At 45.9% G+C, this 26,081-nt stretch overlaps 1 protein-coding gene across 1 annotated transcript in view; it reads left to right on the top strand.

Moving 5' to 3' along the window:
• Positions 1-837: 837 nt before the first annotated feature.
• LOC144753534 (sulfotransferase 1 family member D1-like) overlaps positions 838-26,081 on the top strand; it is a 51,394-nt gene continuing 26,150 nt past the window's right edge. Inside the window, exons 1-3 of the mRNA XM_078641189.1 lie at positions 838-985; positions 1,285-1,410; positions 2,358-2,455. Coding sequence (XP_078497315.1) covers positions 838-985; positions 1,285-1,410; positions 2,358-2,455 — 372 coding nt within the window. The remainder of the gene's footprint in view (positions 986-1,284; positions 1,411-2,357; positions 2,456-26,081) is intronic.

Genomic DNA, 26,081 nt, shown 5'->3' on the forward strand with positions numbered 1-26,081 from the left:
AATACAGAAGTGTATAAATGGAGTCAACAAAACAACAATTCTCTAATCCTCTTCGTTTGTGTTTTGCTATTCTTTTAATTCTCTGTATTCCTTGTACCAAATTGTACAGCCAACGCGTTTCCCCCCAACGGTTCTTCCTCAGGGCGATCAGAAGCCGTAAACGCAATCCAATTCATTCACATAGTGTAAAGGCAGTGGCAAGTTTAACAATGAACTCTTTCTTCCCTCAACCAAGTCTGAACCACTTGCAATTTTTTCGGCATCCAAGAAGAAACATGAGGCACAATTTAATTCTCCATTGGAATTTGAGCGATACGTTTGCAAGCAACTTGCAACTGGTCTTTGGATTTTGTGGAGTTTGGTACAAGGAATACAGAGAATAAAAAGAATTGCAACACACAAACAAAGAGGGTTTGAGAATTTTTATTTTGTTGACTCCATTTATACACTCTTCTATATTGCCTCTCATCACTTTGTTTTGATTGCTTCATTAACCTTCCTACTTTCTCAAATTTCCTTGAAAATGCACCATTTGTCCACTCTTTTTTAAAAATGTTCTCAGGAGGGAACCACCCCCCGAGCTATGCTCGCTCACTGCATTGTAGTACGACAATAATTTTACGCCTCACCACTTTCAAATGTCACCAGGCGCCACTGGGTTCCACTGCACCACTTTCAAATGTCACCAGGCGCCACTGGGTTCCACTGATGGTACCTTTTCTAGGTGATCTCAGTATTCGATTTTTCTAGGTTTTTGAGAGACCTATGAGGTGATGGAATTGACTATTGCCATGGTTTCTTTAATGTTCATTTTGTGTTTACACCTTGATTTGCAGTATGGAGAGCATCACCCACTTATTGCGCCTGAAGCTGGTGCCAGTACAGGAGGTGCCAATGCTTAAATTTATAGCAGACAACTGGCCCGAGATAGAAGCAACCCAAGCAAGGCCTGATGACCTGATCATCGCCACCTACCCCAAAGCAGGTGAGTCTCTCTTGGGTCTTAAAGCCTGAGAGGAGGGCATCATTGATCTCCTATTTCATAGCATGCAAGATTTACTTGTGCCTTTAAAGTTTACACAGTTATGCTATAAATGCTGCAGTGAGTCAATAAACATTATTCTAGCTCCCAAAGCAGAACACGCCAGATCCATTCCAAAATCACTAACTCTGGGATACAGAGGTACGAGTTAGCTATCCCATGGGTCATTCCTAGCCCTTACTGATCTGAAACATAACCCATTAGAAGTGAGTCCTGATGAAGGTATTTTTTTTATTCCTTAGGGACTACCTGGATCAGTGAAATTGTGGACATGATCTACAACAATGGCGATCCTGAAAAATGCAAACGCAACTCTATCCATGTCCATTTTGCCTTTATTGAATTTACCTTTCCGGGACTCCCAACAGGTGAGGTTGCACGCGTATAGATTAGCTGGCGGAAGGAAGCTGGCGGGGGATCTCGGAAGACCCACAGTCTCAAAGAGAGGGCAATAGATGAGGTGTGGAAGTGTCCCAGATAAAAAGCTGTACAGAAGCACTTGTTTTACATAACTTAAAGGGGAGTGGGTCGCACCGATTGACAGTGTTTTGCAATGTATTATGCCCCATCTTCTGTTTGATTAGAGCAGGCCTCGTTTATTCTAGCTGGGGTTTACTTGTGCATCTGGATGTGACTTCTCCACAACTTTTAAAATGGACATACCCAAGCTGGGCTTGGGGCGGAGATAAACTGTGGAGCATCAGATGGTCAGTGTGCATTTGCAGTTTGGAGTGCATACACACATGACTGACAATGGCAGGCCTAAATAAAATTAAACTCGGTACAACCCTGGGATTGATTGATTGATTGATTGATTGTGGGTTTGTAAAGCGCTAGAATCGACTCCCGAAGGAGTATCTCTGCGCTGTAGACCGCTGGGGAACCCGTCCTGGCTTTCCCTGTGAGATGGTCCCTACTGGGTATCTCCAAGGTGAAACCAGGCATCCCCGGCGTATGTGGGGGGCCGTTGTGGAGATGAGGCAAGCTAATGCCCAGATTTGCCGAGTGTGATCCCTAGTTAGAGTAGGCACCGAGGTGAGAATTATCGAGTCTGTTGACCCTGGTCCAAGACCCTGCCGCGTCGGGAATTGAACCCTGGTCCCGGGCTGTCCTCTGCTCCCGGGTTTGCCACCTCTAACCAGTGAGCCACACCATACCATCCTTGCTTCGCATTTCCAGACTCTTAAAAAAAAAACTTCAGGATGACGTGGGGGTTAATGACAAGTTAGGGACATTGCCAGTGAATCCATGATACTGCTTAAATTCAAGTATTTCAGCACTGACGTTTTCTTACGTGACCACATTTTTATTTTAGGGGTGCAGCAATTGAATGTTATGAAACCCCCACGCATGGGGAAGACTCACCTTCCAGCCCAGCTCATGCCCAAATCCTTCTGGGACAAAAAGAGCAAGGTAACCCATGCCAGGGGTCAACGGTAGAGTGATGGAGTAACAGACAACAAGATGGGGTCATTGCTGGTCAAGAGAGCAACATGGCTGGGCGGCGACTTAGCTATTAGCATCACCTACAGTAAAAGAGCAGCAATAAAGCGGGAAAACAAGGGGGCATTTAGTGTGTTGGAGATGGGCATGGCTAGATGGACCTAGTTGATATTGATGTGTAGTAGAATAGGCTGGTGGATATGTCTAGTGTTCTTATCTGTACAAAACTGTGCAAACTGGCCATTTGCAAAAAAAGAAAAGATGGGCAGACTGAGTTGCGGTCTTGTAGCCTTATGTGCAAATAATTGGGTAGAATGAACGGTCCTGGATATTTTATCTCCTAGATAATGGGCAGATGTAATGGCCTTTTCATGGGTGACTGAATTCATCATTTTCCTTCTCATTGGTAAATGGGCAGAGTGCAAGTGCCCTGTGGCGACTAATATTTGTAAGAAATAAACAACGTATTCGGCATATCATTTTCTATATGTAAGGGTTGGTCACGTGCCATGAGATGGAATTTATGTACAAGCTCCTCTTGACCCTCTCATCTACTAAAGGAGAATGACTAGGGGGCTGGAATTTCTTATTGATGGAAATTGGGAGACCTGATTTGTCTAGTAATTTTGCAAACAATAATTTTTTTATTTATGAACATGAAAAGGAAATCCACGCATCAGTATGAAACGTTTAAGGTAGCTGTAGTGATTGCAGTACATAAAATACGAAAAACAAATGTGGGGGGAGGAGCTGCAGGCGTCGCAGCTCAAGCTTTGTTTCAGCAGGTGGCCCCATACCGGCTTCTGCTCCACGTGCTCCTTGATTAAAAAGATTATCTCTGTGCAGTGAGCTGCCAGCCCTACCACAAGTAACCCTTCCCCGCAGGCTGGAGGTAATAGCATATCCTGAATCTGGGCCGCACAGGGTTCGTATAAATACAGCCTACAAAAAACAGTACAGCTAAACCATGAGCTTGAATAAAGTTCCCCAATTTTTTTCTCAAAGTGTCTAAATGTTGGCACTGATGCTTTCAGTAACCCAGCGGGCCTGAGCCTCTCTGGTCTGAGAGTCCATTAACCTGTCAAGGTACCTCACAGAATCTGCTGACCATCAGCTCGCCTCTAAGCGCTAATTGCAGGGGACTTTGCCTTATTTGACACACCTGCGGTAGAGCTGAAGCTGAAATGCACACCGCAAAATCAGCTCCGTAAAAGAGATTAGCAGAAAAAAGGATAAAATAACATGAAGGTTCTTTCCTGCGAGAGTAAGTTCATTTTCTCCTGCAATATAAAACAAATAAAAAATTAGAAAAGCTAATGGGTTTGGTATTTGTAAGGTATATGCACACAGTGCAAACGTCAACGCTATTAGGTTTGTCAATCCTTCTGAATCCAGCACCTCTGTGGAGCAAGCGCAGAAAACTGACCTGCCTATCTGAATTAACTTCAGTTTGCCCACAACTTGTGCCTAGCATTGTGGGCGTATTTAAATCAACTTCATTTTTCTTAGATTGTGCCTCACACTGCATGCATGTTTGAATGAACTTCATTTTGCTAACTGTCCTTGTCTCACAGTGCCTCACAGTATTCTCTAAAGGGTCACCCCAAACCTTTTGCCTTTATCCCTTCTGTTTTACTGAATTTGTTATTGTTATTGTTATTGTTGGCATACTAAAGTCCTTGTGATCTCGGGCCAGATGTAGGACACCAAATACCGGTCGGTAACGGGTTTGTGAGATGTAGGGGGCCCAAATGTTAACGATTCGGTAAATTTACCGAATCGGTACATTTACCGAATCGGTAAATCTAGATGTAGGTGGCACTTAAAATAGTGCCACAGGCCCTTAAGAATTCGTTATTTACCATGACCTACTATGTCATGGTAAATAACGAATTCCTGTGTACATGCACATCTGTGCATGTACACCTGTGCCATGTGGCACACATACCTGCCCTAAGGGCATGTATGTTTGTCACATGGCACACAAGCCAGAATCAGGGGTGCAACAGGGTGTCAAAGTGACACCCTGTCCCCCTTGTAAAATCGGTAATTTTACCGAATCGGTATTTACCGATTCGGTAATTGACATTGATTCCTATGGTCCTCAAGGCCCATAGGAATCAATGGCAATTACCGAATCGGTAAATGCCGATTCGGTAATTACCAAATCATACAGATTCGGTGAAAATTACCGATTATTTTCCTACATCTGATTTACCGAATCTAGAATACCGAATCGGTAAAATTCTGTATTCTAGAGTCGGTAAATCAAATTAAATGCTACTCGTGGGCCTGTAGCAGTTATTGTGACACCCACTTAAGTTTAAACATGTCTCAGGCCCCCCACTGCAACCTGTCTAGAATTTGAATCTGCAAATTAGACACAGCAAAATAACCCCTTTTTCAAGCTGAAAACTCTCTTTTTGATAAAATGTGTTCACCCTTAGTTTAGACCCTAAACAACCCAAAGGACAGGGTGCATGGTATTTAAAAAAGTTGTGGAGATGCAAACCTGAGATTCACTGCAAACAAGAGTCAAGTGGCAGTTGACTTCTTGGATATTAAAATAAAGGCGCAGGAAGGCAAACTAGGGGTGGAACTATATGTCAAACCCTCGGATAGAAATACATTGCTCCACCATACTAGCTACCACCCAAAATGTCAAAAGGACGGTATACCATATAGCCAGTTTATAAGAATTAGACGTAATTGTACGGATAGGTCCATGTTTGAAAAACATGCTGAAATTCTAAAAAAGAAACTCGCGGAGAGGGGTTACCCCAAAAGACTCATCAGGGAAAGTTATAAGAGGGCAAAGTATCGAAACAGAGATTCCCTGTTTGAACCAAAAGAAACATCACTACAGCCTAAGGATGGCATAGTGATGGTCTCAGACTACAACAATATGAGTATAAAATTGAGGAATCTAATCACTAAGAATTGGTCGATTTTAAATAAAAAGGGCCAGATTATTCTACCAAAGCCCACTTTTGCATATAGAAGGAACAGAACTATCCGCAATTGCTTGGTACAAACGTATAGAGAACCCAATAAGAGCCAACAACTAAGTATTGACCACAATGCACCAATCCGTGGCAATCTGCCGTGCGGAACTTGTTCCCACTGCAAAACCATAATAAAATCAGATAAAATCGACCTAGGAGGTATAACGCATTGGATGAATGAACATGTTAATTGTAGAACGTCCAATGTTGTATATCTCCTTATGTGCCCCTGCAAGAAATGCTATATTGGCGAGACAGGCAGAGAAATGCGCTTGCGCCTATCTGAACACAGATCAGCCTTAAAAAATAAAAAGAAGAACGCCCCCCTTGTTGAACACTGGACTAATATGAACCACAGAGAAGATGAACTACGCTGGTTCATACTGGAAAAAATTAAAATATCAGTGAGGGGAGGCAATACTGACAAAAGACGCAAACAAAGAGAGCAGTTCTTCATGTCAAAATTCAAATCATATACAGAAGGGTTAAACAATAGAGAGGAATGGGAAAGACTAGTGAAGTAGAACAGTAGATTAAGATCAAAATCAACTGTATATACCAATTAAGTGGCATAGGAATCTGAATTGTAAAGGGGATGGACGTCTTCACTCTGCGTGTAAAGCCCTGTAGGTTTTAAAAAAATGAGTTTTTACCATTTTTCATCATCTGGGAAGTGGGGGGACCCTGAAGTGACCAGCTGATTAAGCACTACCCCCCATTGCTGAGTGAACATGTGCAGAGCCTAAGAGTGGATAAATGTTAACGTGGTTTGTGGATAATTCAATAAGACTTCTGTAATTGTTAGCAGGCTATAACCTATGTATTGTTATCTGCTGAGCATACACTCAGAATACAGAAGGTATATATAAGTGTAAAATCCAAATGTAATAATATGCCATATTTGTGTAAGGACTTCCTTGTTACAATGGGTTATTGGTGTCACGAGACAAAAATTTTTTTACCAAAAACTACTAAAATGGCCGACAACATTTTGCTTAGCGCATGTACATTAAACACCAAAATATTCCTTAGATATCGCTAAAAAAGCCTATAATGATGTGCACTAGTAAGAGCGTTTTGAACACCAACGTGATTCTTTTATTAAAATAGGTTAACACAATAAGAGTAAATACTCGTTTTACATCGCTAAAATGTTCACAACAGTGCGCATTAGAAATAGTGTTCGCACACCAGCGTGATTTTCCTATAAAAACCGCTGTGAGCGTCGTAATAATATTATGAAGTGGACAGGAGTGTCTGTGGTCGTTGTGTCCATCTTCGAATGTGTACGTTTTGCTGGTACGGCAAGAAACTACCAACATGGCCGCCAAAACTGTAACTACCGAGTTTCAGGTGATTTGAATTAGCCTTGTAACATCGGGCGCGTGGGTGTATATAAACGCACTGTTTGTGTACAGGCTCGTACACCACACGGAAGGGCCAAGACGACTGGACGTCATTGAGGAGGTAAGAGGGACCGTCACTAGGTTTATACGGTCGGGGCTCTCTTTTTAAGTTAGGTAATCTCAGGGGCCAAAGCACGAGGGTGCGGTAGGCAGGGGCGGGAGCCTCTTATTGCCGGTGTAGCCTTAGCGGTAAAATAACTCTGATTAAAATATGATACTGCTTAGGTAGCTGCCAAGCCCTAGGGACTTGATTAATATGAAGTGTAGAAGAGGGGCGTAAATTGATAGCCTTTCATCCAGCACCAAATGAAGAGCAATACCCGAGATGAAATGGTATTGTACTACCCAATGAGTGCCAAAACAATAGTTCAGTGTTATGGCCAAACACACTGCACTATTTACTTGCAGCATAGAGGGTCTCTGCTATGTTTGAAATCTCTAACACTAATATCAAAATGTAGGCACATCCTGTAGAGATCTTCTAACCTGTATGCATCCACGCTTATAATGAAAGAAATGAGCTTCTGTCAGTGAGAACCATCTGTGCAATGAACAAACTATGTAAATATTCTAGATAGTAAATACCATGTATGTTATCTATCTAGATTGTTGGTGACAGCACCCTTAACACAAAAAAAAGGTGCATACGCCAGGCAAACGGATCCACGGAGTGCAGAGTCTAGAATCACCCGAGTATCAATTTACAGAGATACAAGGATCCTAAATGTGAAGTGAACAAGCTGCTTATACTAGCTGACCTATTGATGCAAAGACAAGTAGGTGAACAAGTTATTACCCGTATTAATTTATCGCAAAATTGCACGTAGGGACTATTAGCATATATTCATGTCTGAAATAAAATCTGTACTTTTTTATGCACAGATTCCCTGACGTAACGCGAGGGATTACATTATCATCAATTATAATATTCCAGTACCCCTATGTGGCAATGTATAACAAGGACCACTCGAAAATGTAAGATAAAGTAGGACTCCGTCAATAGTGATGCGGTACAACTCCCCGATAGTTCAATATCTAACAAACTGTTATGTATCTATTTTTAGATTAAGAAGATCCTTTAGAAAGTCCTGAAGAAGGTGTTCTAAAGAATACATCACCGAAACGCGTCGACAAACTTTTTAATGAATATGTATTAGTAATTGATTTTTTTGTATATTTGAAAATTATGGTTTTCTAAGAATTGAATGTATTGTCCAAAATGTATTGTATATGAAAGGATTTTTTATGAGTCTATATAACTATGATGATGTCATTATGATTTTAATGTGTTAAGCACATTTTATGATGGTACTTTCTTTGCTTTGATAATATCAAAATAAAAACTATATTTTGATACATACAGTTGTTAGTGTTGGTTGAACTATATTACTTGGGGTAATTGCTGTTGTATTGAAGCCTAAAAAAATTGTTTTGTTAAATATAAAGTGAAAATACTCAGAAAGGAATTCTCCTTTTTTTGATTTAAAAAAGTTGAACATGTACTTTTAAGGTTTATATGTCCAGTTAGTGAAAAATTCTCAAATTAGTTTTTTACTGCTGTGAGGCCTACATCTTGTATAGGAGAACAATGGGTTGTCTTATTACATTTAATAAGTGATAATCTTTGTTTGGAAGCAGGTGGAAATATCATGTTTGGTGTCCATGCAATTGTTATTTTAAATCCTCTTTAATGGTAAAGTCAGATTTTAAGTTACAATTCTTGAAAACGCTACTTTTAGAGAGTTGACAATTTCTTGTCCTAACCATTGAGTGCCTGCAGTCTGTTTCCTGTGGTATATAACTAGGTGTAGAAGCAATTGGCATTTTGGTATGCCTCCCAGACAGTCACACAACAAATGGACTATGTGTAGACAGGATGAGCTATCCATGCAGAATGAAGGGTGGAGCTGTGCACAGCCCCGCTTCAAATACACTGCCTAACCTCATACACAAAGAACTTTATATTATCCTATTGTGACTGCAGACAGTCTGTAACCAGGGCATGGAGGCAGGACATACCACGCACTTCTGCGGGGCAAAAACTCCAGAAGTTTCTGTTACTTCAACGCTGGCATCAGGTATAAAATTAGGACCCTCTGACCCAATCTTCAGTACCCTTCTGGACATTTGGAAGGACTCTCAGGGGACTGCACTTCTGCCTCTGGCTTGTTGTGTATGTCATAGAACTGACCTGCTGCACCAAGAGAACTGCTCTGTGGCCTGAAGCCTGGTCTAGGCCCTCAGAGGCATGACCTGCTGCTTGAAACCTGTTTTCCTGCTTAAACCCAAGACTTCTAGAGTGATTCTAAGGGGTAGTTGACTAACTTCCTGATCAGAGCCTCAAAGACGGAAAAGGACCCAAATCTTTAAACCTGCAATTGACCAAGACGTCCCCTCCAGTCCTGGACCCTTGAACGTGGTGCTAACGATGCCGAGATAACCTAAATCCAAAACTTGAAATTTAAAAAATGTTCAGCCAAAAAGTTTTATGAGAACTGAGAGGAGACAGGGACCCTACCTGTTTGCCAATCCACCCAAGGTGCATCGCTGGTTGGCATGACATCTTGGTAGCTCCCGCTATGTTCTTCTGCACAGCAGCAAATCCAGTTCCGCGGTTCCTTACAGAAAGGGGATATTGTCGCTTGGAGCCCTCATTGTCCAGAGCCTGCAGTTGTGTCTTATTGGAGATTTTCGACTTCCATAAAAGAAAAACAAGATGTAGGGGCCTTTATGAGCAAGTCATGCAGCGCAGCAAGTCACCTTGCAATGCTGCGCTGAATGACAGAGAAAGGGCAGGATTGTGCCATATTTAAAGGAATACAGCGCATTCCTGCCTTTGTCCTTGCTCTGGCACTATTTTTGCTGCCTAGCGCCAACGCAGACACAATTGAAGAACAGTGCAAGGGTTCCTGCGTTGTTAGGAGGATTGTTTTTGTGCAGGAAGAGGCACCTTCTTTCACAAAAACAATCCCCTGAGGCATTTTCTAGAATGCAGCACACATAGAGGAAGTAACAAGCAGAAATAAAGATATTTCTCCTTGTTACGCCTCACCTGAGAAGGTGTAGTATTTTGGCACATTCCCATGTCTATCACTGTTGGCAAGTCTGTGAATGTGTCAAACTCCATGGATGTTGTGTGAGAACACACTCGCAACAGCCAGGAAGTGCCTCCCTGGCACAGAGTAATGATATGCAGCGATGTGTGCTGCATTGCATCACTATGGATTTATAAAGCCTCTCAGGGCCATGCAAGTTGGCCTTGCATGGCTTCATATATCGCATTTTGAGCTTGCGTTTTGATGCCCCACATTGCGTGGGGCAAGCACAACACAACCCCACTCATAAATATGCCCCTAATTCTTAACCTAGACTTCTTCACTGCAATGTCTTCCTGCAGCTCCCCCACGGCAATCCCTCCTTGGACACTGGCAGCTGTCTTGACCCGCTGAACTTTACCTTCTATTAAGTCTAAAAGCAAATGGAGACCAAGCCCCGTCCACTTTGTGTATTTTGATATTGCGCTACATCACGGTCGGCCATAACATTCGACTTTGCCCTGGTCTCGTGCGACTAAATGTCTGTTTGATCTTTTAGATGTTACTTTTCACTTTAAACTTTAAAAGCTCATAAATCCAGTTCTATCGATTGAAGTTCTATCATTGAGGTGTCAGATAATTTATTTTAAAAATTATCATCCGGTTGCGCGGCTCGCCTCGGGGTAGGTCTTCCGAGAACGTCCACACTTGGACAGGACACCACACCTTGGGTGTCCGGAGCCGGCACGACCGTGGGAGAAAGTTTCTCCTTCTAGATAGGTTACTCCTAGGATCAGCGGGACACTGTGCCCACTCCCATGAGGAATGGTAGGTAGGACTTTTTCCACCCACCACCGTTGTGTAGATAGTTTTGCACTTAGGTCCTGATGAAATGCTATGGCCTAGTATTGGCCGGAAAGCATGAAACATGTTGACCATATCACACGAGTTGAGCGTCGCTCTACTGGACCATTAAGCCAGGGAGCAGCCACTCCATTTTCTTTTTAACAAGGTGGAGAACCATACCAATAAATTAGCTGTTTTGGATTTTCCAACCTTTTTTCACAACTACACTTCCCTCTAGGGCCCTCACACCCACAGCACCATACAGCAGGAACAAAAGATCTCCGCTAAAGAGACCCTTTATGGGTGCCCGTCGGGTATTGCAGCGCCGACCCGACAAGGAGAAAGTCCATGTGATGAAGCATGAGACCTAGATTGCTGGGTGTGTGAGGACTCTAGTTCTGAAAAAGAGAATTCCCTCCTTCTGCCTCTGTGACTATTCTCTTTCTTCTCTTTCTTACTTGGGGAACAGTACACTCTTCTTGTTAGGCATGTCATAAATTATGTCACAGAACCTGTCATCAGTGATGTAATATGTAAGGTCATAAGCAGTGCATGGCAGTGGCACAATTTATAGTTAGCTCTGCTTACTCTAACTGGTGAATTTCTGTGTTTTTTTAGTTCAAAATGTTACGTTGGCACTGAAGATTTTACCAAACTGTAACATCATGTTAACCTTTGGTTTTTTTCAGTGAATTTCTAAAGTGTTTTTTTTTTAAATGACTGCCTAGATTTTTTTTAATGTCAAGTAATATATAACCATACATAAAGCCAATCCTCCACCGTGCATGGCTGAAGAACTCCTCGCAGGAAAGCAGTGCGCTGTGTCCGATTGGCTGCAGGCCCTGACCCGCCCTGCCTTGAGAGGTGGTAACGTAGCTCCCATTCCCAAGCCACTATTGGCTCAGGGGACTCCGTTTCCCAGGGCCAAAATCATTTTATTAGGGAAGGGGGTGCACTGCTCCCCTTCCGTAACCAAAATGGGTCCCGGGGACCCCTCCTCTAGAGACATATCTTAATTATGGGGGAGCGGAGATGTGCCCCTTTTCCCAAGCATTAGAAAGCCCCAAATCTTCCCTAGACTATGCGAAGTCACTCAAGTGGAGGAGCTGTGACTCCTCTAATCGGGACAGCATGGATCAGGATAATTCCTCACAAGGGACCGAAGAGTGACAGGAAATTTGCATACATATGCATGTGGGCCTTCAACACTGTTATCTGCCTCTAAACTGAACATATGTTGCTCTGGCGTTGCTGTTTTCTATACATCGAATATGGAGGTTTGCTGGTTTACAGCCCTGAGCTCTGAATGTGCAGATCAGGTATTCTTCTTTTTGTTTGTGAAAATCGTCACTGTGCCTGTGTAAGAACTTAGTTGCAATTTTGCTACATGTCACAAACCAGGTAGGAATTGTTTATGTAATACTCTGGCCACCTCCCTTTTCGAGTTGGGAGAGTGCTTGTGCTCCACCGCTCCCCTATGGGTATTCCCCACAGCTGTTCTGGCAGCATTCATGTTCTACTGGATGTTGGTTGGGTTAGTACGGGATGGCTTTAGCAGGTTGGGGTTGCTAAAGTGGGTGGGGGTGGGGTGGTTAGGGGGGGTTGTTAATATGGCTACAGTTCTATGTGACGTCTCCTAGTGATAAGCATAGCGGTGCAGGATTGGAATATTATTGTGCATGCAGGGTGCGCTGTCTTGGCCCCACAAATGAAGCATGAAAAAATTGTTTGTCTAATTTGGAATGTAAGGGGGCTCAATTAGCCGAAAAAGATACGTCAAGTGATGGCTTATATCGACAGACATGAGGTACATGTCGCCCTAATACAGGAAATGCATTTAACCAAACACACCGAAGCTCAAACAGGCACAAAATGGGCAGGTTTTAGACAGGCGGGGGTAATCACACTTATTAAAATAAATCTGCCCTTCACTGTTATTCAGCATTGCACAGATGATGCAGGCGGTATGTCCTGATACACGGTAAGCTGGCAGGGGAACTGGTTACCTTGGTGAATGTGTCTGGCCCTAATGTGGACGACCCTGACTTTTATGAATGCATCCTTGAGGATTGTCACTCTTCAGTCCCTTGATATATTGCGACACTGGCCGACTGCCACAATAATATGGGGAGGTGACCTAAACACTCACCTAGATCTGGCCAAGGATCGTTCCAGTGGGATGGGGGTCACTCCCCAAAGGCTGCTAGAATCATAAATGATGGGATGGCGGAGCTTGCTCTTCCAGACGTATGGCGCCTGCATCACTCGGACACGCTGGAGGGCATGCATATATCTACTGCGCGGGGCAGTTGGTTGCAACTCGATTACTGGTTAATGAGCGACAGTGGCTCAGTCTGAGTGTCGGATGTAGTCGGTCTCCCACGCACCTTGTCAGACCACAACCCAGTGAGGCTGGTATTGCATGTCCCACAACGAATTGGTAGACAGTTCACTTGGAGCTTTCGCTCTGAGCGCGCTGCTCAACCCACTATATACACACACTATCAGAGAGGCCATCATGCAATATTTCACACTAAATAGGGGTCGGTGGACAGTGCAGCAATATTATGGGAAGCTTTTCAAGCCAAAATCCACGGAACCTGCATCAACACCACCGCAGGCATACTCAAAGACCTTCAGGGTCAATTGTTTAAGCTAGAGAGCACCCTACAGCGATTAGAACGGGAATACAAGAGGGCTCCCGGTAAGCCACTTCTTGCCCAAATAAAAGAGTCATTGCTGGAATTTACTCAATTAGGTGACGCAGAGCTACAATATAAATCCATTTGTCATGTGGCCCGCGTTTATTGTGAGGGGGGCAGGCCAGGACACACCCTAGTGAATAAAAAAAAGAACAGAGAAAGCAACCACACCATTCTAAAAATTACTGACCCCCCTGGGGGGATCATTATACCACTGCAGACATTGCCAAGCAATTTCGTGCAACGTATTCTGACATGTACCCGTCCAGGACGAGCACGTCTGCGGCAGAACTGAATACTACCTGTCTGATATCGCTCTGGCTTGGCTATCTGACGCGCACAGAGACTATCTTGCCCAACCGATCACAGAGGAAGACATTAGGGAGGCAATTGAGACAATTCCGAACAAAAAATCTCGGGGCCCCGATGGTCTAACCTGTGAGTTTTATAAGGAGTTCGAAGAGGAACTGACTCCCCACCTAATTGAAATGTATGCCGAGGCCTTTGAGATCGGTACATTGCCCCCTACACTATGAGAGGCCCTAGTTATCACGCTCCTCAAAAAGGGCAAATCACCATATAGCTGTGACTCGTACCGGCCGTTATCACTTATGAACAAAGATGTGAAAATACTGGAGTGATATTGGCTACTTGGCTGACTCCTCTTATGCCATTATTAGTCCTGCCGGATCAATCTGGATTCATTCCAGAACGCTCTACATCTCATAATTTGCAGACGTTGTTCCCTTTGTACCATTTCCTGGACCCTAGCTTGCAGGCAGCGGCGGTCATGCTGGATGCAGCTAAGGCCTTCGATTTGATCGAATGTAACTACCTCTTTAATATTCTTCGGCGTATGGGATTCCCTCCCATTTACATAAATTGGATCTGTCTGCTGTACACAGCCCCAACTGCACGGGTCAGTGTGGCTGGTGTCACATCTGACCCCATCCCAATCTGTAGGGGCACCCGGCAGGGGAGCCTTCTATGTTAATGTTAATGTTAGTGAAACTTATAAAGCGCGCGTATACCCTGAGGTGTCTTGACGCTCCTGTTCGCAATTATGTTGGAGCCCTTGGCATACATTATCCGGCAGCGGCACAGAGCGGCGGCCTTGCAATTTTCCCATCATCCTGTGAGGATCTCCCTGTATGCAGACTTTTTGCACTGTTCATAAGGGAACCACATACATTTCTCACACCAATGTTACGGGAATACATACGGTTTGGGCGGTATTCGGGCCTTACTATTAACTGGTCCAAATGAGTGGTGGGCCCCCTCACTGTGGCCACCACCCCCCATGCACTGGAGTTCCCATTGATATGGTCTGAAGAACCTGTAAAATATCTAGGGGTGTGGGTGCACCATGACCCGGATATCGTTGTTCGTGACAATTATGGTATGACCTGTACGAAACTAGAACAGCAGGTGGACAGATGGATACGGTTACCTCTGTCACTAGCGGACCATATAGCCTTGTAAAAATTGTTGTCTATCCTAAATTACTGTATTTTTTAAAAACCATTCCGATATAACTCCCCGCCCTTCAAAACGTTCCGGACATTGATAACCAGGCTGATATGGGGGGGGGGGGGCAAACAGGCACTGGTGAGTCTAGAAACCCTCACCCTGGATTACTGCAGGCGGGCTTTGGTGTGCCCAATATATATCTCTACTATCTTTGCGCTCAAGCCCAATTTGCCTACTACTTGTACAACGCTCACGCTTTCATACCGCATGTGGCTGTGGTGGATGGAGACGCCAATCCTATCCCCTTAAGCTCCATGCTGACCCACACACGGAGCGGCACGCCGAGCTCTGAAATTAACTCTATAGATAACACAATTGCAGCCTGGCAGGTGCTGGGTCGGCGTGCAGACAAGTTGCCGTTATATGCTCCGCACTCTGGTGCTGCCGGTGGCACATCATGCAGACATATCGGCCATACATGACTTGGGCGGTATCCACACTCAAAGGTCTGTTGGCATCGATTAGATGAAGGACCTCTTTCCTAATGGTAGTTTTTTAACGCAAGACAATCTCAGCAAAGTCCAAAATCAGATGCCTTATGTTCACCATTTATAGACTGAAGAAGGCACTTCAGGCACATTATCCAACGTTCCCGTTAGAGCCCCATACGCTGCTGGCATTGCAAACTCTACTTGCTAGCCTGACGCAACATAAACTGGTTACTAAACTCTACTGGGTTGCTAGGGAGGACACCCCACTACCCCACAGCAGGAGTCTCGAGAAATGGACCGCAAGACTGGACCTGCAACTCACGCAGGCTGGCTGGGAATACTGTTGTAAACTAATCAGTGTGCGTACATCCAACGGTAATCTTCGCATTCTCCATTTTAAATATTTCCACCAAATGTATTACACACCACACAGGCTCCTTAGGTATGCCCTTAAAGACACGGATGTCTGTAAGAGGTGTGGTGCCCCTGGAACGGATCTGGCATGGGAGTGTGTGAATGTTAGAGCTTTCTGGGTTACTGTCAATACCACATTACAAAAGATGAGTGGTCTTGTATTGGACTGTACCCCACATATATGTTTGCTGGGACTGACACCAACCTTGAAGGGGGTTGAGAGGAGAGTTATAACTATCGCTCTAATATTGGCAAGGTGCAGGGTGGCTATGTCCTGGGAGAGTCGGGTGAACCCCTCCTCTAAACTATGGTTGAAAGATATGATCTACTGTCGTAAAACCCTGGCTCTGTACGCCAAAGAACTCCCGGCAACCACTAGGCCCAGGGACAATTGGGCTCCTCTTTTGCAGTATCTCCAAGCGAATGTTGACGAGATGCCATCTGCCTCTGATGTACAGACTTAATGTGTGTTCGCCATAGCTTGTTGCCCTGCATTGTATGTAAAGATCACTGTACTGTCTACACTATTGTACCTTGCTATCCACGAACTGTTTAGCTGTTTGTAAGATTTCAAATGTATGATGCATACCCACATTTGTCACGTAATTAAGTTTCGATAAAACTTTATAAATAAAAAAATTATTGTACATTTTAGTTTAATAACAGTTAATATCTGGATTAAATATATGTAATACTTACTTGAAATTGTAGTTGTTGAGATGATATATTTCTGAATTAATAGTTTCTTGTAAGAATCTGGCACAGTTTCCTCCTCTTGCAGCATTTATCATTTTTGGAGTATTTAGTTGTTTAATTAGTGTGCATTTTATATTGTTGTCTCGAGTGTTTGATTTTATTGGTTAAAGATGTATATAGTGTCATATTATTGAATGGTTTAGTAAAGTTTTAATTTTTTGATAAGTTGAGTCCTTGTTTGGTAAATGTTAATTTATGTTTTATTTTTGTAATATAATATATAGTTTGTTTTATTTATATATGAATTATATTGTACGTATAAATAAATGTTTTCATATGTTTATAATTGATAATAATTGGTTTGATATTTTTAAACATATTTGGTTTGGGTTTATGATTTGTTGGGGTGTTTGTTTACTTTTTGATTTTTATAAGTTTTAGGTTTATTTCAAATAATTGTTTTAAGATAAATTTGTTTTTTTTTCTGTGTATTTAAGACTTATCAGTTATATTAGCAATAATATTGTGAGCAATATTGTGGTAATTGATATTTTTGATATGTTATATGTTTTTTTTATGGGCAACAATATTAGTGTTTCCGATTTTTTTTGTGATCGTTATATGTAAAAATCGATATTATTGTAAACGATATTTGTGTGTTCAATATTGGTGATTTTACTAGTTAAGTATAGGGAGGCGATATTTTTATAATCAATACTAAAATTTCGATAGATACGTAAATCAATATTTGTAAGATCGATATTATGTCAGAGATCCCTGTATTCATGAAAAAAGTGAGGCATTCCCATATCCCATGTTGCTGGGCTATGAACCGTTAAATGTAGATCTTTTCTTACGAAGGAGATTGGAATAATTAAGTATTGAAAGATTCATTAAGAAATAAAACTGCAAATTTTACGCTATATGAAACATTTACTTTGTTTTAAAGGCTGTTTTAAAGGCTGTTGAAATTTGATAGCAAGCACTGGTCTCCAAAAAGCTCATTAAAACAACCTTTTTCAGTGGTAGAAGAGATGGAGAGATGGATGGAGAGAGAATGTGGGAATGGAAGCAGAGAAGGATGGAGAAGTGGATGGAGGGTTAGAAGAGAGAAGGATGATGATGGATGGAGAGAAGCATGAATGGATGTAAAGAAAATAAAGTGATGGTTGGAAGAGAGGAAGATAAGATGGATGGATGGAATAGATGGGTGGATGAAAAAGGGAAGAAGGAAAAAGACAGAAAGATGGAGAGAAGGAAGGGCGGATACAATAAAGACGGAGATAAGAAAGGATGCATGGATGAAAAGACAGAAGGAAGAAAAGATGGATAGATATATGGATGGATGAGTTAATGAATGGACAGTATGGAAAAATAAAAAAAGGAACTCAAGCAAAATGGAACAAGACAGAAAGAAAGTTAGGGAGAAGGAAAGAAGGGAATTTTACAATGTCAGAATTACATCAGAAGGAGCAACTCACTGAAGGACTGCTTAAATCATGTGCCTCAATCGCTCACTAAGAGATACTTGAGACATGGTTCAAAGTGGGGGGTATTTTATTTTTATGACTACTGCCCTGTCTCACCTTTCCCACGAGTTATGCTCTTGTGGATTAGGGGAGAAACTCTTACATATGAAGGTAATGTCACAAAGCCACGCCCTCAACGCCACAATCAGTAGACACTCATATTAGACATTTTATATTGAGTTAGAATTGGTATGGGTTATTCTCAAGTAAAGTAGATGTGTAAGAATTATCATCAAAATAGTAAGCACCTCAGCATCGCAATGTTTGGAGCAAATACGCTCCAAACATTGTTCATAGAACATCCCTAACCTTTAATAAAAATTCCTGATTGTATTTCATTTAACTGGCTCAGTGGTGGCTGGTGACATTTAAAAGTGGTGAGGCGTAAATGTTCAGGACAAGCGCCCTGTGGAGAGCAGGCGTAGAGAGCGAGCCCAATCGTCAAAAGGGGGGTTCGGATTTAAAAAAGAGTGGGCAAATGGTGTATTTTCAAGCAAATTTGGGAAAGCAAGAATTGTAGTTATAACATCAATAAAGAGTTTCAATGAGTCATTCCAAGATCTCTGTGACCTTCAGTGTGAGTGAAAGTATGTGTTTGTGTGTGTGTGTGTAATGTGGGTGCAGCGGTCCCCCATAACATTCAGGGAATGGGCCCATCTCCTGATTTCCATCAACCTTATGCCATGCGTGTGTAATGTGGGAGCAAGGGTACTCCATATTGCCCAGAAAATTAAGGCATGTCAAGATCTCCATGCTCTTCATGGTGTGTTTGTGTAGTGTGGGAGAGAAGGTTTCCCATATCACTCAGGAGATAAAGACACCTAAGGAGCATCAGCTTCTTCTGATGTTTGTGTAACTTGGTAGCAACAAAGAACCCCTCAGGAAATTGTGAAACTTCGAGGTTTCCATGAGTTTCAAGGCATGTTAGTTTAATGAGGTACCCGAATACTCCTCCACTCAATAGTCTAAATTGGTGACAATTGCTCACATCACCCCTTCTTGAAATTATGGTACTTTCAGGTCTCCATAATCTGTAGGTTATGTTTTTCCCTGGTAACCTCAAAAGACACAACGGGAAATTAATGCATCTCTCAGATCATAGGGAGCTACATTTCATGTTTGTGTAACCTACGCACGACAAAAGACCCCACCCAAGAAATAGTGGCATCTCCAATGTCTCCATGAGCTTCCAACACACCTGCAGTGTGTCGACCTGCACACAATGAGCCACTAAATTCTCCAATTATGAATATATGTGCAGTATTATACGCACCAGGAAAGCAAATCCTGAGATTACGTAACCAAAACAATAGTCCCAAAAAATAAAGAGTACGTTTGCAAATGCACACTTAGAAACAGACCACAAATAAGCACACATTACTGATTCATGCACCCAAACACCAATGCCTACTAAGCCAATTAACAATACAAAAATGAGGAACAGAAAAACGTAGTGAAATGTATCTGTCCTTATCAGGAAAGGTAGCTGCAGCGGTCCTTGTTGACAAAATTACTGGGTCAAAGGGAGAGAGAAAAGAGAAAGAACAACTGAAGAGAGAGAGAAAGGGAGGCAAAGAAAGACTCGTCGGTATACGTGCATGAGTGTGTATATGTACACACAAACTCAACCGAGTCTTTTAGATGCACACACATATAGAGTTAAACTGCCCCATGGCTTTTTTTATTTTGCTTTCTTTCCAGTGGGCAGTGCTGTGCAGTCCTTCAATAAAAATCAAACTCACTTCTTTATTAAATGATTGTATTCCATGAACATCCTAGAACAGAATTGCTGATATCGTCACTAAGGAAAAGAAATCCGGGGATCCTGCAAATGGTACAATGTAATCATTTGAACCTTCCTGTTAACTGCAGCATTTATGCATTTCAATGAATGTCACCGTCCGCTTAGGAGTTTATTTTGCCTCACCCTCAAGTCCTTTGCAGCAGATTATTATCGGCGACTCTAGCCTTTATCAAAACACGCAGGCATTGTGTACTCTTCCGCAAAGACTGAAGAGCGCCGATGTTCACACGCATTTAAATGAAGGAAGGTGAAGAAATCACTTTGCCATACTTGGGATCCTTCACCTATTCATTTTTTTTTATTTGTTAAGCATTGCCTTTTGCTCATTTAACTGGAGAGTATTTGGATTGTCTGCTAAACAAAAGAGTAACCTGAATTTTATAGCTATTATAACGCTTTCTACATTCTACTGGCTCCAAGGGCCAGGAATATCACTTCGAGGCAAATAGGCCGACAATCAGAATCTCTTTTGGACAAAAAGGCATCTTTGCAATTGCCACACCTGCCCGTGACAGGGGGACCAGATTTCTCCTAGTTGCCGCGGGAAAGCCTCTCAGGTAAGCAGAGCGCGCAATACAGCCCAGAGCCAAATAATATTTAGTCAAATCAGGATGCTGGTGCTCGTGGCAGTCGTCGGGTGTCGCGAGGACGCGGGAGGGAGGGGGGTGTCTCGCGTAGGTGCAGGGGAGTTTTGAAATAAAATAAAAATTAATTCCTATCTGAACAGGTCCGCGCTGCCTTGCCGGGTCCATTGGCGCCTACACTCAGGAACAGCCTCATCACTGCTGGCAAGTGGGTGGCAACCCCTCTCAGACAATCCTGGCGCTGCCAGCAGCGCCAGGAATGGCTTAGGGCACGGTTACTACTCGCCCGCCTGCCCATTAGGAGAGCGAGGTTTGAGCCTTTGCTCAACCCTCACTCTCCTAATGAGCATGCACCAGCAGAGCAGACACTAGTGTGCATGAGTGGGCACGGCGCAAAAATTCGCCCTCCGTCCACACTCATGCGCACTTGTGGTGCTGCCTGTTTCTCCTGGTCTGACAATCATGTCAGTCAACATGACGCCAGACCGCCCACCCCCTTCAGACTCTGAAGGGGTGGGCGGTCCAACGTCATGCTGACTGACATGATTGTCAGTTCTCCCTCGGCGTCTCTGAACTTAAGTAAACTAAGAGTTTACTTAAGTTCAGAGACGCCGAGGTAGCATCTGTGGGCAGGGAGGTACGCCTGCACGCCCCAGTGGACGCACCGCGCCAGACTGGTTTGCAGCTACATATTTTTGTTTTGAAAATGTTTCATATAAAGCCCCGCCTCCACGTACTTGCATACCATAGGCCTGAAAACAGATCCGCCGTTTTCAGTATCTCTCACCAGCAATCAATCAGCCTGCTTGCCCATACCAATTTTAGGGTGTTTTATTCCACTTTAATGCACTAGAGTCTGTTAAGCAAGGGGGAGTTCTCACACGTCTGCCCTCCTGTTGCTTCGTAGGACAAAAGAAAATACTAGTTTTAGTTGATTAAGAAGCATACATGCACTACTGCATTGTATCTTTTTAATGCCACCAGCATGGAACTTCCACAAGGTCAACTTGCAAGTAGATTAACAAAAAACACCAGAGCACATCATGTTTTAGTTTGGGGCACACCAGTAGGTGGGGGGGGGGAAGCACTGACACAGACACCAACTTAGTGTGTTAAAGGCCGCTTTATTTGTAATCAGGTGCACCTACACAACAAACACCCACCTGGCCTGTGCCGAACAAAACTAGTGCTCTCTAAATAATAACTGCCTAACAGCCCCCCTCCACCCCCACCCCTAATTGTATCCCCAACAGTGCAACAAAGTGTCCACATCCGCTCAGCAACCTACCCCCAACTGCAAATGACCTTAGTGACCTTACTGACCTCCGCTCCCCAACTGCCCCTACAGCCCCAGGCCTCCTGTGAATCCCCCCTTTTCTCATAGGGAAACGCCACCCATCCCGGCACCTGTTCCTGCGACAAACCACTCTTGTCCCCTACCTCAAGTGCACCATCAACCAATAAAGCCCCTCGCAACCCCCAGAGGCCCACTCTGGCCGGATCCACCCCACGGGACACAGGGAGGGAGGGCGGGACAACAATTCTCGGTCAACAACCCCCGGCTGCCGTGTCACTGCACCTGAAATGGTGCCGGGCTCTACAAAATGGCCGTATTTATCCTGGCTAGCCCAAAAACCGCCCAAAAGGAGCCCAACCAGCCCAACCAGCCCAAGCTACGGGCGCCCACAGTGCTCACCTATCCCCCCCCCCTACTGCCCCAAATTTCCCCGGGTGGGCAAGCCTCCCCTTGGTCGGCTGCCCCCCCAAATCCCCATTGGGGCACACCAGTAGGTGGGGGGGGAAGCACTGACACAGACACCAACTTAGTGTGTTAAAGGCCGCTTTATTTGGAATCAGGTGCACCTACACAACAAACACCCACCTGGCCTGTGCCGAACAAAACTAGTGCTCTCTAAATAATAACTGCCTAACAGCCCCCCTCCACCCCCACCCCTAATTGTATCCCCAACAGTGCAACAAAGTGTCCACATCCGCTCAGCAACCTACCCCCAACTGCAAATGACCTTAGTGACCTTACTGACCTCCGCTCCCCAACTGCCCCTACAGCCCCAGGCCTCCTGTGAATCCCCCCTTTTCTCATAGGGAAACGCCACTCGGAAGTCGTTTACTACTTCCGACCCCCCCCTAGGACTCCTGCCTCCTAGGATACCTGAGTACCCCCAGCGCTCTATCCAGTGCCTCCTTCAACTGCACTATGTACAGTTCCATGCCATATCTGGAAAGGTGTACCCCATCCTCCCTGAAAAAATACACCGCTCCATAACGCAAGTCAGGATGAACCATTCTTCCCACCCCTTCTTTGGCACAGAAATCCCCCATCACCCGGTTAATCTTCCGCCGGGCCCTGTCTATCGCACCTGGGCGCTCAGCTCCCCTCCACACCCGCCTGGGGATCAATTCGGACCAGATCACATGGCACCCCGCCCATCGTTGTTTGATCTCCCTCAGGTCCCTCTTCATTTGTTTAACCACCGCCAGCGTCTTGCACTGCACCAAGTCGTTCTCCCCTAAATGAATCACTACCACATCCGGACACACACCCCCTTTGACCACCGTATTCAACAGAGGCAACAAATCATGCCACCGCATACCCCCTTTGCCCCTCCAGTGACACCGATACAGTCCAGTATCCAATCCCAAATTCAATGCACGATGCTTGTCCCACTCCGCCTGCTCAGCTCGCTTGACAAATGAGTGTCCCACCAAATACAAATTCAAAACTGCCACCTCCGGCCCTGCCACAGCACCTGCAAAGAAACACATATCAGGCTTCTAAATCACAAAGACGTCACCCCTTCTACCTCCCGCAGCCTCACATACGTCCGGTAACAATCCGACTTCCACCGACCCAGCCTCTGTATCTCCTCCTTCCCCCAACCCCTACGCGCCGCCTCTGTCGCCGCCCCGATCCTGAACGAGTGAGTCCCAAAAGCCAAGGGGTCCTCACCCAAGCCCCGCAGGGCGCGTCGCAGAACCCACAACGCCTGCGCCGCCGTCACTCCGCCCCCACTACCCCGGCCAAACACCTCCCCCGCTTCCCGGCTCCGGTTCGCCATCAGCCGCCTACCCCACGCCGCGGGACAAACTCCCTCCTGCACCCCCGGGCCCAGAACCACCCAGGTTCCAACCCCCCTCCGGTCAGTTTTTGAGCGCCGCAGCCGCACCACCACTTCACGAGCTCGCAAGTCCACATCCTCCCACACCACCCCTGGCGCCCCCTTCGTCCCCAACAATTCTGACACTCGGAACGCTCCATAAAAAAGCCAGGACATTAACGCAGAGAAGCGCACCACCTCGCCCTCATCCCTGCACACCGCCGGCAGCGCGCCAATGAGTTTGCCCAACAAAGCCACCGTAACTGGACGCCTCAAGCGAACCGCAGCGCCCTTCTCTCTCGCCCAACCCTCCAGCAACCGGGCCCCCAGCTCCCCCGCCGACGGGACGTAACCCCACCACAGCTTACCCATGAACGCCACAGCTGACAACTTGCCCGCGATAGTGACCCGTGACAAACCCTTGTCCATGAGCCCCAACATGTAACGCACCACCTGCTCCTCGCGCTGCCACCGATCCCCCGCCTTACCGCGCCAGACCGCAAGAATTCCTCCCATGTTTGCTCGTAAGACCTCCACGTTGACGCCGCTACGGACCTCTTTACCAGCTGGAAGACCCGGGCTCGCCCACCGACCACATCTCTCCCGGCACCTGCGTCTTCACCTCCTCTGCCGCCGTGGCTAGCCCATGGAACCTCTCCCACTGTGAACGAGACAAAGCATCCGCAATGTCATTGTCCACACCTGGAACGTGTCGTGCCTGAGAGAGGATGTCATTCTCCAAGCAGCGCAACACAAACACCCTCATCAACTTCAACACCTGCGGGTCTCTGGCCGACTGCCTATTCACCACCTGTACTACCGCCATGTTGTCCACTCGAAACAACACGCGCTTGTGCGCCAGCTCCCTGGCCCACACCGTGACTGCCACCACCAATGGGAACAATTCCAAGAACGCTATGCTCCGGCCGCCAGCCTGCCAGTGCGCCGGCCACTGCTCCGCGCACCACCGTCCGTCCCAGTACAGACCGAAACCGCCAACACCTGCCGCGTCCGAGTACATGGTGACGTCCCACTCCCAATCTTCTGCCGGCGCCATGGGCACTCTGTTGACTCCGTTCCAAAAACGCCCGCCACATGCGCAGGTCCTCCTTCATTCCCGCCGACAATCGTACATGGTGGTGAGGCAGAGACAAACCGGACAACGCCAATCCCAACCGCCTGCAGAAAGTCCGACCCGCCCGCACCACGCGACACGCAAAGTTCAAGTGCCCCAACAGCACCTGCACCTCCCGCACCATCACCTTCCTGCAAGCCAGCATGCCTGCCACCAGCCCTAACATAGCCGATTTCTTATCGTCCGGTAGGCGTGCTTCCATGGCGACCGAGTCGAGCTCGATACCGAGAAAGGACAACACCGTACTGGGACCGTACGTCTTCTCTGGCGCCAGGGGAACACCAAAATCCCGCATCAACCCGGTCAAACCGTCCAGCTGCCGCTGGCAGTCCGTCGCACCGGGTCGCCCCACCAGGAAAAAGTCATCCAGGTAGTGCGTCACTGACTCCGGGCCTGTGCGCCTGGAAAAAACCCACTGCAGGAACGAACTGAAACGCTCAAAGAGCGAGCACGAGATGGAACACCCCATCGGCAGTGCCTTATCCACAAAGATGAGCCCTTCAAATTGATTCCCCAGCAGCTAGTGATCTGCCGGGTGGACCGGGAGAAGCCGAAAGGCCGACTTGACATCGCATTTCGCCATCAATGCGCCCCTCCCTGCCGCCGTGACGAGCCTCTGCGCCACGTCCACCGACGAGTAAGTCACCGACGCCAAGTCCGCCGAGATGTACGCGTTCACCGACTCCCCTTCCGGCCTCGACAGATGTTGGATCAACCGGAACTGCCCCTCTTCCCTCTTGGGCACCACCCCAATGGGGGAGATGATCAAGTCAGGCATCGGCGGCTCCGAGAACGGGCCCGCCATCCTCCCCTCCCTGACCTCCTTGAACAACTTCTCCCGCACGATACCTTTGTGCGCATTCACCGACTTCAGATTGTCCGCCCAGCGAGCAATCCAGGGGCCCTCATAGCCCAGTCGGAACCCCTCCCGAAAACCCTGACGCAGCACTGCAGCGTCCTCCGCCCGCGGATACGCCGCCAACCAGGGCTCCATCCGCTCCAGCCTAACCGGCGTACGAGCCTTTGCCCAAAGCTCTGCCCCCCCCCTCCCTGGGGACCACCATGCCCAGGCTGTTGGCACGGCTGGCCCCCGAGCCCCCAGCACCGCAGCGCCGGGTGCCGCTTTCCACAGTTCGAGCACTCATGCCTAAAACGGCAAGCTGCCCGCCCGCACGACCCTTTATTGAAGTCCCAACAGGCCCCAACCATGGCCTGTCCGCTGGACTCTCCCCGCCCCACCCCCCGGGTGGGGCGCGCGGCAAAGGGGGGTGGTCCCACTGGCAAACCGCTGGCCGTGTAAATGGTGTGGCCGAACTTGGCCCAGCCCATCGTCTGTTGGTACAAGTCCGCGTCCAGCTCCCCC

The sequence above is a fragment of the Lissotriton helveticus genome, chromosome 5_1, assembly GCF_964261635.1.
Source record: "Lissotriton helveticus chromosome 5_1, aLisHel1.1, whole genome shotgun sequence".
In the NCBI taxonomy this organism is placed as follows: domain Eukaryota; kingdom Metazoa; phylum Chordata; class Amphibia; order Caudata; family Salamandridae; genus Lissotriton; species Lissotriton helveticus.